We start from the raw sequence: 20373 nt of genomic DNA on the forward strand, positions 1-20373 counted from the left end.
CTTTGTCTACAGAAGGACAAAGTATCCATTAGGCGTTCATGGTATGCATTGTGTTTCTTTCTTGGAAACTAGTTCCTTAACTTTGTCTACAGAAGGACAAAGTGTCCATTAGGCGTTCATGGTATGCATTGTGTTTCTGTCTTGGAAACTAGTTCCTTAACTTTCGTCTACAGAAGGACAAAGTGTCCATTAGGCATTCATGGTATGCATTGTGTTTCTGTCTTGGAAACTAGTTCCTTAACTTTGTCTACAGAAGGACAAAGTGTCCATTATCGTTCAATGGTATGCATTGTGTTTCTGTCTTGGAAACTTGTTCCTCTACTTTATAGCTGCCACCATGTAGCTTGAATATTGCTGGGTAGCATTAAACAACAAAGACACTTTATGCTTCTTATGTCACGAACACTTTGCGGAAGAATGATTTAAATTTCCAATATGAAACACCTTTATTACTGGGATGTTGCTCGATACAGGATGTCACTTGATACAGGATGTCACTAGCCGATTATGAGGGTGGGGACAGCGTAAGGGGGTGGGGTTGTGCTCTGCTTGGTTGTCGGGTTGAGGTCAGGGGTCAGCATCGGAACCGCCTTCCCGGGTCGACAGTTGCCTAGATTTAAGAATTGGGCAGAGGTTGATGTTCCCATCTTCACATGTGTTTTACAACATTAGGATATTCTTTTTATAACGCAGTCATGTTGCGAATATCAAAATTTCCTTGAGATACCATCGTCAACACATCATGGATTTGAAAACACCCCTTCCCTACTGTCCATGAGTACATAAATCCACTCTTCTTAACCAACAATTCAAGCCACGGCCCAGTTCCAGCGAGAGGGAAACCAATGAGTGCTCAGATAACATCGGCAACATCTGCCACAGCCTGAGCATCAACTCAACACACTGCTTCAAAGTCAAGCCATGGTAGGGTTCGCACAAAGTCCATGCCTGGAGTAGGGTCCATCTGACTTGTGTGAGGTATACACATTACCTGACTGAAATAGATCCACGCCACCACCATACGCATGTTGTCAGTATGTATTCATGGGTGATAAGAGGCGATAGGATAGCCCAGTAGTTAAAGAGTTCGGTCGTTCACACCGAAGACCCGGGTTTGCTTCTCAACATAGGTACCATGTGTGAAGCCCATTTCTGGTGTCCCCCCACCGTGATATTGCTGGAATATTGCTAAAAGCGGCGTAAAACCTCACTCACTCACTCACTCACTCACTCACTCATGGGTAATGGAGGAATGTGGTGTCCCCCACCGTGATATTGCTGGAATATTGCTAAAAGCGGCGTAAAACCTCACTCACTCACTCACTCATGGGTGATGGAGGAATGTCGTGTAAAGAAACCCAGGAATTTTCTTGATCAACATGAATAGAAAACTACTCTCCTATCTACAGAAACTATGGTATCTATAACCTTTTGTGTCCATGGCCCTGTTCCACAAAGCGATCTTAGTGCTACAACTGTAGGTCTGTGTTGAAGTCTAGGAATTACGATCATCAAGTTCGCTTTGTGGAGGCGGCCCTAGTATGATTATTCCAATTGTAAGGCTGCATCTGTAAAATGAACAGTTGATATCAATTATGTCTACAGGGAAAGCCTCAGAGTTTTAAGATATATACTATTATTGATATATACTACTCAAAGTTTGTTGAAGATCAAGATTTGATATTAAATCTCCAACAATAAAGATTGAAATATGCCGGTACACAATGATTGGGTGACTCCTGTTGGACCTCAGTTTTAAAGATGAACGGACAGAGGCATGCAGTCATGGGCACGAAGGGGCGGTCGGGTAGCCTAGTGGTTAAAGCGTTCGCTCGTCACGCCGAACCCGGGTTCGATTCCCGACATGGGTACAATGTGTGAAGCCCATTTCTGGTGTCCCTTGCCGTGATATTGCTGGAATATTGCTAAAGCGGCGTAAAACCTCACTCACTCACTCACTCATGGGCACGATGTGCACGAGGTGCTTGAAAGACTGTGTTTGGATGTATCGTGACAGAATCGTTGCACATCATTATCAGAGAGCACAACAACATTTGCTACTGAGGATTGCAACAACTGAACGCACTTATGCCGCGTCAATTGGACAGACCAGGACTAGGCTCCAGAACTTGTCACAGATGAATCGAGATACTGTCTAGAAAGCATGGATAGTCGTGCCCGAGGGTGGCGTGAAAAAAAGATTTCAGGATTCCAACGAAGCCGAACATGACCGCAATGGAGGGGGCTCAGTCATGATTTGGGGTGGGATCAGTAGAGGTGGAAGAACCGATCTCCATGTCCTACAGCGGGGCATGATGACAGGTGTGCGCTACAGGGATGACATTCTGAATATGTATGTATGCACCGTATGCGACTTCATCCTCATGGATGATAACGCACAACCTCATCGTGCCAGGGTCGTTCATGCCTACTTAGAGGAGGACAACATTGTCTGCATGGAGTGGTCAGCCGGGCTACCATATCTCAACCCTATCGAACACGTGTGGAACGAGCTTCAGATCACCCTCTCACGACGCACTGCCCTTACGGCAGCTCTACAGGAACTCAGCAATGCGCTTACAGAAGAGTGAAACATTCTTCCCTTGGCAACTATCCAGACACTTATTGGGAGCATGGGACACACACGCAGTGTGTATGTTGTTTACCGCCTTGTCCGCAATATTCCACCAACATCGCGGAGGCATGTAATTAAATAAGTCTTAACCAGATAAGCCAATGAGTGACGATCAATCGCCATCGTAGTACGATGAAAGGCAATCAGTCAAGCCACAATCTGATAATCTGATCCATTTCAGGCGACAAACATGAGGTTCTTGGGACCTGCTCCAAACTGGGGTGTATCCTTCATGAACATGGGAAGCCGTAGAGGAAACCATCCAGCGACACCCTAAGACACCCTACCTAGCACACGACGTTACTCAAGAACGTTACAGCGAAATCCAATCTCATTAAAAGCAGACCTTAGTTCTCGCTACCGCTAATCAAAGATCTGAAAGAACGACCTATCATCCGACCAATCAGATCGTCGCTTACCAGAATATGAAAGTGACAGTCGGAATGTGATTTCTAATCATGCAACCTCGAAAACTTTATTCCGAACGATAATTACGGGTTTAACGACTGAATCCATACAATCTAGCCCATATATTATCCATTCCAGAATGTTCTTTTGTTCAGGTTTCAAATTTGTAATCGAGAATTTGTCAAAATATGTTTCGAAGCGTAGTCGCCAATTTGAAATTAGTGCTGTAAAGCACGAGAAAGCTGCCTTCTGATTGGACATTCCATTGGTCGGTCAAAGTTCGCGCAAGGTCGGTCTGACGTGACACGTAATGGGATGTCCTCAGATCCTTGTTTAGCGGTAGCAAGTACTAAGATCTTATTTTAATGAGATTGAGCGAAATCCTTTTTCACAAGTGGTATAACTACCGTTTATCGAACGTGTAGAAAAACAAGCATCACGCTAAAAGGATGATGACGTAAGCAGCGCTTGGAATGAACGGTCAATGGACACCTTTAATGCCGAGTTTTGGGAATCCCTTTCTCTAAGCACTTGGACATTGTGAAACCAAAACAGTTGGATGTGATGGTAATGGATTTATTTAGAACAGAAACATGACAATGTCCCCCGGAAAAGTATATGGTGGTTCGTATCCAAGGAGCGGCAATTCGTCATTCGATAGGACACTTAATCAGTCAGTTCATCAGAAGTATGCTGGCGGGGTGTCAACATCCTTACACATAGTTGACATAGCCAATACCGACTGTCAAAATTAATGCAGGTGCATGCACGGCTAAATATAACCGCTCTCAGTCACCTTTCCCGGATTGTAACCACGTGATCAAAATGATATTTATCGCCCACAAAATGGATATTTCTTGAAAATTGTCATTACTGTAAATAATATTTCTTATCGCCGGAATTGCTCGTTTACATTGAATAATAACTAGCATACATGCAGCTATCTTCGTTAATTATTTATCCAGATAATTCGTGATTCTATTGCAAGTGACGAGGACTTTATAGTGCTGGCATGTTATGATACCATGCCTCGGTTTAACATGGATACCCCACTCAGACACAGTATACTGACTCCGAGCCGACCAGTCCTTGTTTGAGCCCTTTGATGCTGAGCGCCAGGCAGGGTAACAACGAGTATCATGTTTTTATGTCATATGGTATGCCACGGTCGGGATCGAACCACCGGTCTCCGGGCGGATGCTCTATCCACTAGACCACGGAGGCTGTGATTATTAGACGAGCCAGACACAGTGGCCTTCCTGGATCCTACATCTTTCGGTTTGACGCGGCCAGGAGGTCGACCCACCCACCTGCCGCTCTCCGGACAGACGCTCTGTCCACTGAACCACGGGGACGGTTCGACCCCGTAATGGTAATTTCCATCAAGCAGATGTTCAGTTACAGGGAAGACGCCGTATTTCAGTAGACGGACTGATACATTTCACAGCTGAGGTCATAACATTATAGTACGACTTGACCCCCTCGACACACATGCACCGATATGACCAGCACGCAGTACTTGGTAGTATCACCAATATGCACCAGTATACTTAAGACCCGTGAAGATCCGGGGTAGAATAGGTCGTCAGCAACCCATACTTGCCGTAAAAGGCGACTATGTTTTCGTAAGAGGCGACTAACGGGATCGGGTGGTCAGGCTGGCTGGCTGACTTGGTTGATGCATAACATCGATCCCAATTGCGTGGATCGATGTTCATGATGTCAATCACAGGATTGTCTGGTCCAGACTCGATTATTTACAGACCGCCGTCATTTAGCTGGAATATTGCTGAGTGCGGCGTTAAACAACAAACAAACAAACAGAGCTGATTATCAGATATTACCAGTACTTCCTCCTTTGGAACTGAAGAACCCATTCCAGACACAGTGGAGGTCGTCCCCGCAGGGACACCGGAAGTTGTACTTCCCGTCAGGCCGGATCCCGGGCGCCATGAAACAGTCTGAAGAGTGCAGGAACACAGCAGTGTAAACATAGGCTCCGTAGCTCACCTGCAGAACTATAAGCCTAAACCGACAGTCAACAGGCTGTCTAAAGGTATGATAAAGGCCCATTTTGGACCAAGTGTTGTGCACAATTGACAAAAAGAAATCATTAAGAAAGCTAAAGGGCGTGTTTGTATGAATTAGTGTTTGTTCATTTTAGCACTGTCACGTTTCAGTCATGTGTAAATGACCGATGGACCAAACTGTGCCGGCGCCCTCATCATACCTTGTCTTTTCAACATGAAAAGACTATTCCTGTATATAGACGCGTGCCCAGTCGATGCGCACTTGTGGTCAGAAGCACTGATGTAGTGGTTGCAGCAAGACTCTGGTACTAAGCTACATATATATATATATATATATATGCATGTAATTTTGAAAGTAAGCTATTATGTAAGATATTGCTGTCATTACCGCCCTAGACACACAACCATCCTAGACACACGACCATCCTAGACACAATCATCCTAGACACACCTTTAATGCAGAGTTTTGGGAATCCCTTTCTCTAAGCACTTGGTCATTGTGAAGCCAAAACGGTTGGATGTGATGGTAATGGATTTATTTAGAACAGAAACATGACAATGTCCCCGGAAAGGTATATAGACACACGTTCATCCTAGACACACGACCACCCTAGACACACGACCATCCTGGACGCACGACCATTCTAGACACACGACCATCCTAGACACACAACCATCCTAGACACACAACCATCCTAGACACACAATCATCCTAGACACACAACCATCCTAGACACACGATCGACCATCTTAGACACACGACCATCCTAGACACATGACCATCCTAGACACATGACCATCCTAGATACACGACCATCCTAGACACACACCCATCCTAGATACACAACCATCCTAGACACACGACCATCCTAGACACATGACCATCCTAGACACATGACCATCCTAGACACACGACCATCCTAGACACACAACCATCCTAGACACTCGACCATCCTAGACGCACGACCATCCAACACACAATCATCCTAGACACACAATCATCCTAGACACACAACCATCCTAGACACATGACCATCCTAGAGACACAACCATCATATACATACAATCATCCTAGCCACACTACTATCCTATATATACAACGATCCTAGACACACGTCCATCCTAGACACACAATCATCCTAGACACACAATCATCCTAGACACACAACCATCCTAGACACATGACCATCCTAGAGACACAACCATCATAGACATACAATCACCCTAGCCACACTACTATCCTATATATACAACCATCCTAGACACACGGCCATCCTAGACACACAATCATCCTAGACACACAACCATCCTAGACACATGACCATCCTAGACACACAACATCCTAGACACACTACTATCCTAGATATACAACCATCCTAGACGCACGGCCATCCTAGACACGCAACCGTCCTAGACACACAACCATCATAGACACACACAACCATCCAAGACACATGTCCATCCTAGACACACAATCATCCTAGACACACAACCATCCTAGACACAAGACCATCCTAGACACACGACTATCCTAGACACACAACCATTCTAGACGCACGACCATCCAACACACAATCATCCTAGACACACAATCATCCTAGACACACAACCATCCTAGACACAGGACCATCCTAGAGACACAACCATCCTAGACACACAACCATCATAGCCACACTACTATCCTAGATATACAACCATCCTAGACACACGGCCATCCTAGACACACAACCATCCTAGACACACAACCATCCTAGACACACACAACCATCCTAGACACATGACCATCCTAGAGACACAACCAGCCTAGAGACACAATCATCCTAGACACACAACCATCCTAGACACACAACCATCATAGACACACACAACCATCCTAGACACATGACAATCCTAGAGACACAACCAGCCTAGAGACACAATCATCCTAGACACACAACCATCATAGACACACAACCATCATAGACACACACAACCATCCTAACACATGACCATCCTAGCGGCACAACCATCCTAGACACACGGTCATCCTAGACACAACCATCCTAGACACACAATCATCCTAGACACACTACTATCCTAGACATACAATCACCCTAGAGACACTACTATCCTAGACACATAATCATCCTAGAGACACAACCATCCTAGACACACGACCATCCTAGACACACAATCATCCTAGAGACACTACTATCCTAGACACACAATCATCCTAGAGACACAACCATCATAGACACACGACAACCATCCTAGACACATGACCATCCTAGACACACAATCATCCTAGACACACTACTATCCTAGACACAACCATCCTAGACACACAATCATCCTAGACACACTACTATCCTAGACATACCATCACCCTAGAGGCACTACAATCCTAGATACACAATCATCCTAGAGACACAATCACCATGGACACACGACCATTATAGACACACAATCATCCTAGACACACAATCATCCTAGACACACAATAATCCTAGACACACAACCATCCTAGACAAACGGCCATCCTAGACTTACAATCATCCTAGACACACAATCATCCTATAGACACACAATCATCCTAGACACACAATCATCCTAGACACACAATCATCCTAGATACTGGGTACATATTGACGCGGAATCACCACAGGGCGCACACAAGTTGCAATACGTACTGGATCCGTTGACGCCAATCTGCTGGCATACCCCTCGGGACAGGGCTCTGATGTCCACCCCAGCTGATCGCCTTGTGCTGATGACCACACAACACTGGCCTGCCGGACACTTGCCATATACGTCACACTGGCTCTGGCTATTCGCCCCAACCTGATGAAGAACACGATGAGTCAGTGATGGATGAGCTATATGACGAGGAAAACCATTCATTAGTATCTGGACTACGCTAATCTCGGTCTAAACCGACATCCAGTGTCTGGTGTCTAAAGCTGCGTCTGTACTAATGGTTTTGGAGGCCTGCGTGGCCCAATCGACCAAGTCATCGCAATTCGTTGTGAACATGTCTTGGGTTCGAATCTCAGATGTGCCCCGATCATAGTCCTGAGTTTGTCAGCATCTCCCCGTTCTCACTGGTTTCACTCAAGTGGAAAACGTCTAATACTTGCTTCACTTTAGACTATCCTCCCACATCAAGCTGATAGGCAGACCTATAAGTACAATAATGTGCCAGTAAGCCTTCATCCACCCACGTGTCATTAACTCCGGCAGTACTAACACCATTCTTACATAACATAGCGAGACATAAGCATCATGGAACATTGGGAAGTTTTAAACCAGTTATAATCACCTGTCACTAACTCTGTTCTGTGGCCGTTCTGTACAACCCTTGTTAATGATATTATTAAACTAAAGAAACATTAAAAATATAATAAATCATTTGGGATTGATGTAACTATTAGTTAATATGGAGATAAACAGTGTGTTTTCAAGGTACAGCTAGGTTACCTGTAAATATAACCGGGCTGAATTATTGTGATTTGAAACCTCAGATTGACCAATCAGAATCGAGTATTTTCCACATTCATGGTAGAATGAAGGCTTGATACAGCGGGATTTTGTTGTTTAAGTTAAACGGAGAGATGCCAGCATCAAAGATATCAGTGGTGGTGTGTCTGTACTCACCAATCCCACTAGACTTGCACAAGTGTCTAAGACAAAAATTATTATTTTACATCTAAATTTCTAGATTATATAAATAATAAGAACACATTTGTCTCTATTAGAGCCTGGCGTCCGTAGATACTGTCCGTTATCTAGACTTGCCTATTGTAAGGATAGAATTACTGTACATCCGTGGGCTTGTCATTCAGTACAGACTTGGAGCAAGGCTACAATTTCACAGGTCATGTCGGATACGTCATCTCGGATTCCATATCGGAATTTCGCGTACGTGACTCCCATGTGACACAAACCACGTGCACCCAGCTGCAGACGTGACACCTTATATTAATATTTTGAGTGTTTCTATAAACTTTAGTTTTCAAATCAAACATTATAACGATTGTCAGTTGAGCAAACACTTGCTTATCATTATCTTTGACTATCATTGTCCTACGAACTTTATTGCGGTGGAATCTGGCGGTAATGGGGTTAGAGTAGACTACGCTTAGTCTCTGAAAATTTGTAATTTTGATAGAAACAAACAACTCCATATAAATTGAAATGGAGCCCCAGTGAGATAGGAGATTCAGAACCCGTGGAAAATCCCGACATGGTTACTTCAGGGCAAATGCAGTACGTAAGGTTTGGGCGGAAGGGAAAATAGTTGCTCATGTTATCAACCACTAGTTTCTCTAGTTCGGATTCGATTTAGTACGAGACCCCATCATGCAGATGATATATTTAAATGTACATTCACACTTTCAAAATCCTGAAAAATGAAAAAATGAAAGAATCTTAAGACATTCTTCGTTACATTTTTGTAACGTTATGTAGTTCTTGTTTTATAATTAACTGGTGCTGTTCCTTCAACTTACCGCCAAGGCGAGAACAACAAACATCAACATGGCGATGTTTATCCTTCCCGTGCGTGGCATAATGCATGCACTTATGTCATGTGTGACGTCACTTCTGATAACAACTGTCTTGAGTGTAGACATTGGAACTGGGTCAGGGGGTCGCGACCAAGGAACGGTCTCCTGGGCGTACACTCCTGCTTCGGTTATTCATTCATAATATTCATTTTGGTCGTCAGTAGATTTCGGGAAAACAAATAAATAATAAATGTGTGCTTATATACAAAAGAATTGACGTAAATATTTTTTTGCGTTTTATATTGAGATAGAAACGTGAAAAAAGGTGTGCATACTGCATAAATCCGCGTCAATTCATATAAATAAATACGTCAACAATAATAACTTCATAGACTGGTTATTTATTCTTTAACACAATAAACTGTCGACAATATTCAGTGCAATAGTCCAACACAAGCCCCGCCCATTCTATTATCAGCCAATCAGGAAACAGTAGTCCGTTAGTGGACGTGGCCTAATTTTTCTGTGTGCAAAAAAACCCATTGCTTTGTTAACCAATCAAATGCCACAGAATCACTTTCAATTTCTTTATGTAAATTTAGTTATTTATTCTTTCAAAAAACACAAGCCTGTTTGCAGATTGCAGATCGGATTATTCCGCACACACACACGCTTATTTTGCTTAGTTCAACACAGAAAGATTTCTTTAATTACAAAGCAGCATTGTTTAAACAGTATTTGTATTATTTTTTAACAGGGCAGGGGTGTTGCCCAATTGATAAAGCGTCACACCGAACACGTGTGCAATGTGCACGTGCAGTCCATCTGGTACCCTTGCCGAGTGAGTGAGTGAGTGAGTGAGTTAAGATTTAACGTCACATCGGCAATATTTCAGCCATATCGTGACGAGACCAATTTGTGCAAAAATAATAAATACAGTTTGATTATATAAAAATGTGTCAACAAAGGACAGTAAAACAACTAGATTATCAACGACAGATTTAATCAGGCTTAACATGGCGTTATTGATAATGTTTTGAAATGCAATGAAATACATACAGCCTAATAGACAGACAGTTCTGCAAGCGTTCTGAATGGATACCATTGGTATTTTAGCATTTAAATGTCTACGTCTTGTGTGACATCGATGTCAACTTCTGACTTTGGATCAGGCTGTAAACGATTGCGATGGCTGGATACTTCAAATACTCGATACACGTCTCAGAGTTCGCACACGCTCTTCGTTTCCTGAACACATAGTTGTTTGGTCGTCTTGTATCGGGCACATGAACCGCTCCGGAAATAACTTATCATTGATAGAATGAGCTTTAACCCGGAAGTGATAACCACATTTATTGTTAAATCACAAGTTTGGAGCGTACTTAATTTTTTGTTATCTAGAAATACGAAGTGTCAACAAGGTCGTTAAAAAATGTTAAATCTAAACTTCCAACATATGATGCAGAAGCGGATGTTTGCACGGTATAAAACCCATCCTTTCTTGTGAAGATGTAATACAATATTCATACGAGAGCATGCGTCACTGTCAGTTGCCCGGGGCAACCTCGTTTGATTGACAGGTGTATGAGCTTGACGTAAACAAGATGACAGGTTAAGACGAACCTTTAATGGTCTCAGGTATCATTAAAAATATGATGACGTCATCGACCTGCATGTGTAAATGAATGGCGAACTTAACACATTTTCGTCGTTTTATTTTATGTTGCAATGTGCTTTTTGTTCTCTGTCCTCTGCTTTGTGTCGTCTCGCCCGAGGCTCCAGTCCCTCGGGGTATAATTAACAGACACCATGTTGGCATAACAGACATTACGTTTATAAATATTAATCTAGTTTATGTTTAAATTTATTTTTAGACCAGACTCAAATATTCTCATATATTGTGGATGCAGTGAGGAAATAGCTTTCCTCTCAAAATATAAAACCAATATCCCACTGTGAAATAACTCGATATGCCGGATCTACTTTCAGTCTGTTTCAATGACAGTGTGGTTTACAAAGAATATCATGAAGATCCGTAGCAATTTGTATAATGAATATAATATTTCTTTGTCAAATAACATGTTTATCTCATCTGCTGACGACAAAGTCAACAGTTAACACGTGACGTTATTTATTTCTTACGGGTCTTCATGTTCCGTCATTGTCAAGTAAATACAAATACAGTAGACTACGGTTATAACGAACTCGAGGGGACCACTAATTTTAGTTCGTAATAACCGTAGTTCGTTATAAGCATACATACAGCATATATACAACACATGGTCGGGACTAAAAATAAGTTCGTTATATCCGTCAGTTCGTTATAAGCGTGTTCGTTATAAACGTAGTTTACTGTATGTATTTGATTTCACTTGAGGGTATCGGACATTCTGTCAGTCTGCCTCTATGACACTCTGGCTTCACAAATTGAAAAATGTCAATTGCGTCAAGTCAATCGATGAAATGAACATTTTTGTGACAAGGAGAGCCAAAAACATATATAATAGCATGCATACACATATTTATAAGCGGGTGTTACAGTGTGCCTATAAACTACAGGGCAAAGACAGTAAACAGCCATGTTGGTTGTTGGTTAACCATGTAACAAACACGAAATGGTTATTCCATGGCGATGTATATGATACTGGGAACAGTGTGCTGTGTTTCGGCGACTGTTTTCAGCCTCATAGCGTTTTGACAACGTTTCTAATTGTTTGGTCAAATTCAATTTTGAGGTATATACTTTCTTTTGCCTGTCAGTTAAGTTTCGGAACATTTGACAGCGTCCCTATCCAAAAATGACATTTTGTCTTTTTTCAATCGTAACCAATGTCATATTCCCATGGCCTTTAATACAGAACAAGGACATTAATAGTCAGTGCAAGTGATAGTCTTGTTCATAAAGAAAGTTATTAAACTATTCCTAACACCAAACGAATAATGAAACGTTATATTGATTTCATTTAGGATTAATTTTAAAAGAAAACAAAACATTGATTCATAGATATTTTCATTTAGATTTCGACTCATTAGAAACGTCATCTAAAATAATTAATTTAAAGCCTTTCAAACTGTAATAAATCAATAATAATAATTATGACTAACACGTATACTTCCCTGCTCAGCTAATTGACTATAGCCCACTGTAATTAATTCCCGAATGGGAAGGTCGATATGGAAATAACTCCCTGAGAAGTGTTATGTGTGATAACGTGACACATAGCGAGCTCTGGGTGACAGGTGCCCTCGGGGATCCATCAATCACCAGGGGTAGATATATAGATGAAGGGGGTCGGGACTGTCATTCAATCCCAGACTTCACAACATGGAACTTTACGCGGTCCTCTCAATCGTTGCTCTTGCCGCCATTGTAAGTGTTGAACCTTTGTAAACTGATACTGGAGACGATCAAATTTATCTATTTTATTTTTTTCTGCCGATACTCATTTAACGGTGTGGTGTTGGAACATATGCTATTCGTCAATAATGCCGTACACGTTTTGTTGATGCAGCATGAATTGAGACATGGTATTTTATTCCTGTATTGTTGTTGGTGATGTTTAGCTGGCACGTTGTTCGTAGAATGAACCGGCAGGGCGAAGTGCGAGTGACCGATGTTTTCTTGGTACCAGATCGTGGTGGAAATACAGCCAATATTTGTAAATGTCGGGGTTACTCGTAAATATTAGTTTGCAAACGTGAGGTGAGGTGAAATTGGGTTTAACGTCGCGTCCAAGATTATTGCACTTATATAGCGACGTGCATGTACGTGTGTGTGTTTGTGCGGCTGCTTGTACTAGTCCGGACTGATGCCGATTTATAGTGTTAGCTCACTGAGATACCATGCCGCAGTTTAACATGAGTACCCCACTCAGACACAGTATACTGACTCCGAGCCGACCAGTCCTTGTTTTAGCCCCTTAATGCCGAACGCCAGACAGGGTTACAACAAGTACCATCTTTTAACGTCTTTTGGTATGACGCGGTCGGGGATCGAACCCCGGACCTTCCGCTCTCCGGATGGATGTTGTTGCCTCCGAGTTCGTGACGTAACCGTATATATGTCGCATGTGGACAGGGAGTGATATTTGAAGTGATGTTAGTCTTGAGATGTTTTAAGGTACATACTATTTATGCTTTATTAGATATCACTCGATACTACGGTGGCCCATAAGGGACATGGAGTCTGTGTTTCAATATTTTGATACTTCACTTACTTTTATCGTAACCTTTTGCAAATTAACACAATTTGTCATACAAATATGTGATAAATCATGTATAAAAACAACCAAAAACATGGAAAATGTACTTTCATGTCTTTCAAATAGCTATTGAATCGCTGAAATGTGAAGCGAAAATGTCAAAAACTAAAGCATGGCTAAAGTAATGCCGGTGCGACGTAACATTGTAATTCCCTCCCAGACTCACTCTATACCTATGTATGTATGTATGTATGTATGTATGTATGTATGTATGTATGTATGTTATGTCTATATGAATCCCTTCCGACTTCCAGCAGGGCGTGGCCGGCTCCGGTGGCTGTGTGACGGACACCTACTGTACGAGTGGTCAGTGCTGCTTCCGTGGCGGATGGCGGTCATCCACAGGAGTCTGTCTTTTGCGTGAGTAGACCTTAAACATGTTCCTTCCCACTGACCGATGGCCACACATGTTGATTACACTACAAACACACCCGTGCTCGTGATATATGCTAACGGAATGAGAAACTGTGCTTCTTATAAAGTTCAATAAAGATAGATCATTTATTCTTAAATAAAAAATGCATCTTTCAATACATATTCGTGAAGACATCTCTTTGACTTTAAGCTCGTGATTCACAATATTGCACGTGCATGTCCATGCACGGCGCACAATTTGAGCGCTTGTGGTTTTTAAATGTCAACAGCAAACGATATTTGTTTAAGGATCAGGGACCCGTTTCACAAAACCATATTAGCACTAAGGTGATCGTAACTTCCATGCTTCAACACTGGCTTACGATAAATTGTTTGATAGGCATTACTCAGAAGTTGACTGATGACAAGATAGACACAATTTTTATGGTTAACAACTACTTTAATACTGGCTTACGATAGTCGTAGCGCTAAGATCACTTTGTGGAACGGGGCCCAGGTTCTCGCAAACACACTCTAGTTCAATCGTAAAAAACGCTTACGCATTGACGCAGCTTTTTGAAAATCAACGTCTACGCAACGTCTACGCAACGTCTACGCAACGTGGGTATGCTGCAAACAGGAATGGCGCAAAATATTACCAGTCTTTTTAGTGTTTAGAGACGTCATCTACAACAGATCAACACTTATGACTTGTCACGGGCCGGTCGTCCACGTGTGACGTCACGTCATCAAGACAGTTGGTGCATCTACGGAATTGATACCAAACTGCCACATAACATCTCGAGCAATTCCTGGATTGAGACCAATTGCTGTGAACATTACATAATGTTGATAAACATTAACGTGTTACTGCAGACACGACATATTCCCGCGGATTTTCCTGCGGACGTCATACGATCCTATGGACATGTCATTCAGACAGTCGTAGCGAAGGTCCTTATTGATGTTCCTGTGACAGAATCCACCAGAAACATCAGTTTCAACTGCTGCACATGGCAGCTGCCATTTACTATCCACTGTGAATGCCGAGGACATACTGGCAGCATGTGTCATGTACCAGACAGTATGAGTGAGTATGGTTTTACGCCGCTTTTAGCAATATTCCAGCAATATCACGGCGGGGGACACCAGAAATTGGCTTCACATATTGTATCCATGTTGGGAATCGAACCCGGGACTTCGGCGTGACGAGCGAACGCTTTAACCACTGGGCTACCCGGCCGCCCCAGACAGTTTGGAGTACAGGCTGCTTCATGGGCATGGCGGACAGGTATACAGGTATTCAAAACGCCTGTTTGACAAACGCCAGGCCTTAAGATCAGTTCTCACCTGAACGACTCCAAATGTTGGATCTAAAGGATATCTGATGCACTTTAAGGGGCGGTCGGGTAGCCTAGTGGTTAAAGCGTTCGCTCGTCACGCCGAAAACCCGGGTTCGATTCCCGACATGGGTACAATGTGTGAAGCCCATTTCTGGTGTCCCCCGCCGTGATATTGCTGGAATATTGCTAAAAGCGGCGTAAAACCATACTCACCCACTCACTCACTCACTGATGCACAGGATGAAGGATATCGGTGCACTTAATTTTAATAGTTCTTACCCAGTAATATCATTTCAGTTTCATGCTGTGGCTAGCTCATGTCACAATAATCATTGTTTGCGCAAGGGTCCATTCCCACGTGACGTCATATCAAAGCATTGTGGGAAATAAGTAAGATGGCGTCATCCCTTGTTCGTAACTTTGCTAAATGATTAATGAATGTTAACGTTTGTTTCAGGGCAACTCTTCACACAGTACTGCAATAGCCCACCTAAACCCTGCACAAGCCAGGCGCAGTGTGGAGCTCACGAATGCTGTAAGGAGACTTCTCCAGGAAGTGTGACAGGAGTGTGCGCACCTCACGGCCTCGAGAAAAGCAGTAAGTTGAGGACCCGTGAACATCCGGGGTAGAATAGGTCTTCAGCAACCTATACTTGCCGTTAAAGGCGACTATGCTTGGCGACTAACGGGATCGGGTGGTCCGACAAAATCCAATGTCTCCGTCAATCAAATGAATGCCGAAAATGGTGTTTTTAACGTTAATCACATCGGGGATATATTACTGACGATATTAAGACGATATTTCATGTCGACATCGATTTATCCCGTGGTTTCAAATAGAACGAAACCTCGTTAATTCGGACCCCGTTTATCCGGAAATCCTGCAATCCAGACGGTTACTGTTAACGATTATATGCAATCAAAGAACATGCCACGTTAAACTGAACGATTTCACTGGGAACGGCATTGTGCAGAGTTGCTTCCCTTGGGCATGCCAGAATCCTAGAATCGTGGGTTCGAATCCCGGTTCGGTTTGACAATAACTTTAAGTTTGTCAGGACCATACCCGTGCTCGTGGGTTTCACCGAAGTGGTAAACGTCTGAGACCTGCATCACCTCCGGATGTCCTCCCACATTAAGCTGACACGCCGTTGGAATACTGTTCAAAGCGACGTTAAAGCCAACTCACTCACTCACTCACTATATTTGACTGAGAAAAAATATCATTTTTCCATATTATGGTTTCCAAGCCACGAATCCAATCTTCAAACGTTCTTTAACTATTCACGCTCACATTTATTTTACAACTGATGAGGTAAATGATAACTTGATGTGCATTCAGTTGAATTAACTGCTACATGATGTTTATTTCAGATTGCAGCTTGACCTCGAACCCCAACAACCCCCTCGTCGCCATGTGTTCTTGCGAAGTGGGCTTCACGTGCAAACAGCGCCCTGACACACCCAACTCAAATGAAGGTCAGTAGCAGACAAGATATGAATGTACACCCCTCATTGCTTAGTCATTGTTGTCGTAGAGGCGACTAACGGGATCGGGTGGTCAGGCTCGCTGACTTGGTTGATGCATGCCATCGTATCCCCGTTTGCTCATGATGTCAATCACTGGATTGTCTTATCCAAATTCGATTATTTACAGACCGCTGTCATATAGCTGGAATATTACTGAGTGCAACAACCAAACAAACAAACAAACAAACATTACCTGGTTGTAGTCACGCCAGATTGATAACGGTGTAAGAATCTACATCGAAAACGTCGCTGTATGCAATAAACAAGAAGTTGTTATCATAAACTTATTTTACTTATTTACTCATCAACTTCTAGAATGCCCATGGAACATTCATAATTGATTATGGAACACTGAATATTGAATTTTTATACAAGTATACATATGTTATCAGACAGACAGACATATATTATAACAGATGCATAACCTGTTGATGTCATGCATTATTTCAGGAACGTGCGTGTCTCCATTGACTCACGGATGTCGCTCTCACAGTGATTGCCCCAAGAAGAAGTGTTGTACCGCATTTGGCGACCATTCCGTCTGTACCACGCCCTCCGGCACTTGTGAGTAGATATACACCAGATATACAAGATATACAAGATATACTACATGTACTAGATATACACCAGATATACAAGATATACAAGATATACAAGATATACTACATGTACTAGATATACACCAGATATAAACCAGATATACAAGATATACTACATGTACTAGATATACACCAGATATAAACCAGATATACAAGATATACTACATGTACTAGATATACACCAGATATAAACCAGATATACAAGATATACTACATGTACTAGATATACACCAGATATACAAGATATACTACATGTACTAGATAAACATCACTACAGGAGACCACACACCGTATACACGAAGAATACTCTTTACAGTAAATATCCTTCTCTAATGGTAACTACCTTGTATATTATCACGTATGCAGAAATACTTTGCGTTTAACGGTGTAAGAATCTACATCGAAATACTTTGCAGAAATACTTTGCGTTTATATTACAAAAGTTAAAACAAACATGCATACGTGGAAATATACCTTTACACTACCGCCTGAAATTTAAATAATTAGTAATTATACGTATGTACGTTAAACCTTTTAATGAGCACTTTTGCATACCTTTGTAAATACATAGAGATTATTACAAGAGCATGTGTGTCATACTGAATTTACGAAATTACCCATTATTTCTTTATCCTTTTGAGCTCCCCTTAGGAAAAATTCACTGATCACAAACGCCGTTATTGGACATTCGACAGTTGTGGTTTTGTTAAACGGCGGTCGTCATTAGTTCATTTTTCTTTAGGGGAGCTCAAAAGGATTCAGAAATAATGGGTACTAAAGAAATTATTACACTCGCATGTGCGTCATACTAAATCAACTATACCCTAGCTCTCGCTCGAGAAATACATGATTTTGACACTCGTTTTGTTATATCAGTATGACACACATGCTCGTGTGATAATGTCTATATATGTACACAAACACAAGGGTCCAAATGTGTCCATATACACGAAACTTGGGAGTTCACCCTCTCTTGTGTATGGAACAATCGATGTTCACTTCAAGCTTGATTACTTTCCTAATGTTTTTTTATTTTATTTTCAGATGGAAGGTGCCCCACATAGAGACTGTTGTCGACCATTATACACCCCATCCTGTAATAAATCATGCACATCACACTTGTCTCTTGTTTGTCTGTTATTAATTTACGGCTATGGCATCATGAATGTAACATATTTCCACCTACGGCACACAACCCAGCAAGGACCACATGCATATCTAGCAATTGTTAATTTTGGTGATGTGCTAAGTTTGTTTTCAATATTTGGATTTTCTGAAAATATACAGCTATATTTTATGTTTTTTCTTCGAATCTTTTCACTGAAACACTTGAGCGACCTATAACTAGAAAACTACTTCATGGATTATTTTCAGATTTAGGGAACAGTTTCCATACTAACAGAAGAGATGAAGCGCAAAGTTAAATTTTGATATGCGGGTTTTCTGAAAATATATGATTTTCATGTTTTGAACTTAGAATATATATTAACTTTAAATTTGTGCGACGTATAACTTAAAAAATACTTTATGGATTATTTTCCAATTGGGGGTACGATTTCTATACCAAAAGGAGAGGTGCAGTGCCAAGTTCCATTTCGAGAAGTGGACTTTCTGAGAAAATATGTATTTTATCAACATTTGCCTTCGTGGTGGCAGTTGAAAGTCATCCAGCTCTTGGACCATCTTCCAGTCTCTCACCTCCACTCTTGTACCCCGCTCCCCACCTCTAACGGTGGCAGATACTGGATGACAGCGCGGTAGCGAACTTTGTCCATAGTCGCCATGAGAGAATACCTATAATCACGCCTGCAGGAACATGCTGTCTGGTTGTGTGTTTGGTTCAGCCTTGGTATAGTTAAACTTGGATTTTTTCAGCCACTGTAGGTTATTAACATATAGAGTTTGTTGTTTAATTCAACGAGGGTGTATGTTCATCATATGGAATGTCCACAACGTCTCGAAAATAATACGTACCTCAGCTCTCATATCGTATTTTCAAACATTGGCAATTTCATTAAAGACGTGAAAGGAGACCCAAGATCCCGAGAAGACGGAAATACACCACATGGGTGCATGTTCTACATGAGCATTTCATTTATTTTCTCTGCCCATGCCGTAGAGTGAGTCCAGTGGAGGTGAAATGGGGTTTAACATCACCTTGCACGTGTGTATGTGTGTCTGTGTGTGCGTCAGTCTGTTTGTACTAGTGCCGGTTTCATAGTGCTAGCCCACTGAGATACCATGCTGCAGTTTATCATGAATACCCCACTCAGACACAGTATACTGACGCCGAGAAGACCAGTCCTTGTTTTATCCGCTTAAGGCCTAGTGCCAGGCAGGGTAACATTAGGTACCATTCCTTAACATCTATTGGTAGAACGGGGCCGGGGATCGAACCCCGGACCTTTCTCTCTCCGAACAGACGCTCCATCCACTACATCACGAAGGCATCTTCCCGAGGCAAGAGAGTTAACTGATTTTAAAAGTCCAGTTTCCACCCTTGCCGAACTAGGCTGGAATTCCTGGGTTCGATCGTAGCGCCACCAGTGGCTATTACCAGTTATGTCGCTTCTAAGCCTCTCCTAAGAAGCAAACAGATTCCACCTCTCGTATCACTTGCATTTGCTTCAAACAAAATGGCGGCGCCAAGTCAGGACGATCTGCTCGATAATCAAGGACTAAATTGTGATAAAACGGGTCTTACATCGCGAAATACATCAAATCACGC

The 20373-nt window shown here is 42.2% G+C and overlaps 2 protein-coding genes across 2 annotated transcripts; one reads left to right on the forward strand and one right to left on the reverse strand.

Annotated features, from left to right (window-relative positions):
• Window positions 1–427: 427 nt before the first annotated feature.
• Window positions 428–9641, reverse strand: LOC139455235 (U1-hexatoxin-Iw1c-like). The gene is made up of 4 exons (XM_071236781.1): window positions 9561–9641; window positions 7743–7893; window positions 4888–5004; window positions 428–610 (listed from the first exon to the last, which is right to left on the reverse strand). The coding sequence occupies exons 1-4, from the start codon at window positions 9618–9620 to the stop codon at window positions 498–500; spliced, it is 441 nt and encodes a 146-aa protein (XP_071092882.1). The 5' UTR covers window positions 9621–9641; the 3' UTR covers window positions 428–497.
• Window positions 9642–12882: 3241 nt separating this feature from the next.
• On the forward strand, window positions 12883–18734 carry LOC139455236 (uncharacterized). The gene is made up of 6 exons (XM_071236782.1): window positions 12883–12927; window positions 14074–14179; window positions 15974–16114; window positions 16891–16995; window positions 17497–17610; window positions 18690–18734. Exons 1-6 carry the CDS (start codon window positions 12883–12885, stop codon window positions 18707–18709), a joined length of 531 nt encoding a protein of 176 aa, XP_071092883.1. The 3' UTR covers window positions 18710–18734.
• Window positions 18735–20373: the final 1639 nt, after the last annotated feature.

Source organism: Haliotis cracherodii, unplaced genomic scaffold, assembly GCF_022045235.1.
Source record: "Haliotis cracherodii isolate W230 unplaced genomic scaffold, xgHalCrac1.p SCAF_11, whole genome shotgun sequence".
NCBI classification, from domain to species: domain Eukaryota; kingdom Metazoa; phylum Mollusca; class Gastropoda; order Lepetellida; family Haliotidae; genus Haliotis; species Haliotis cracherodii.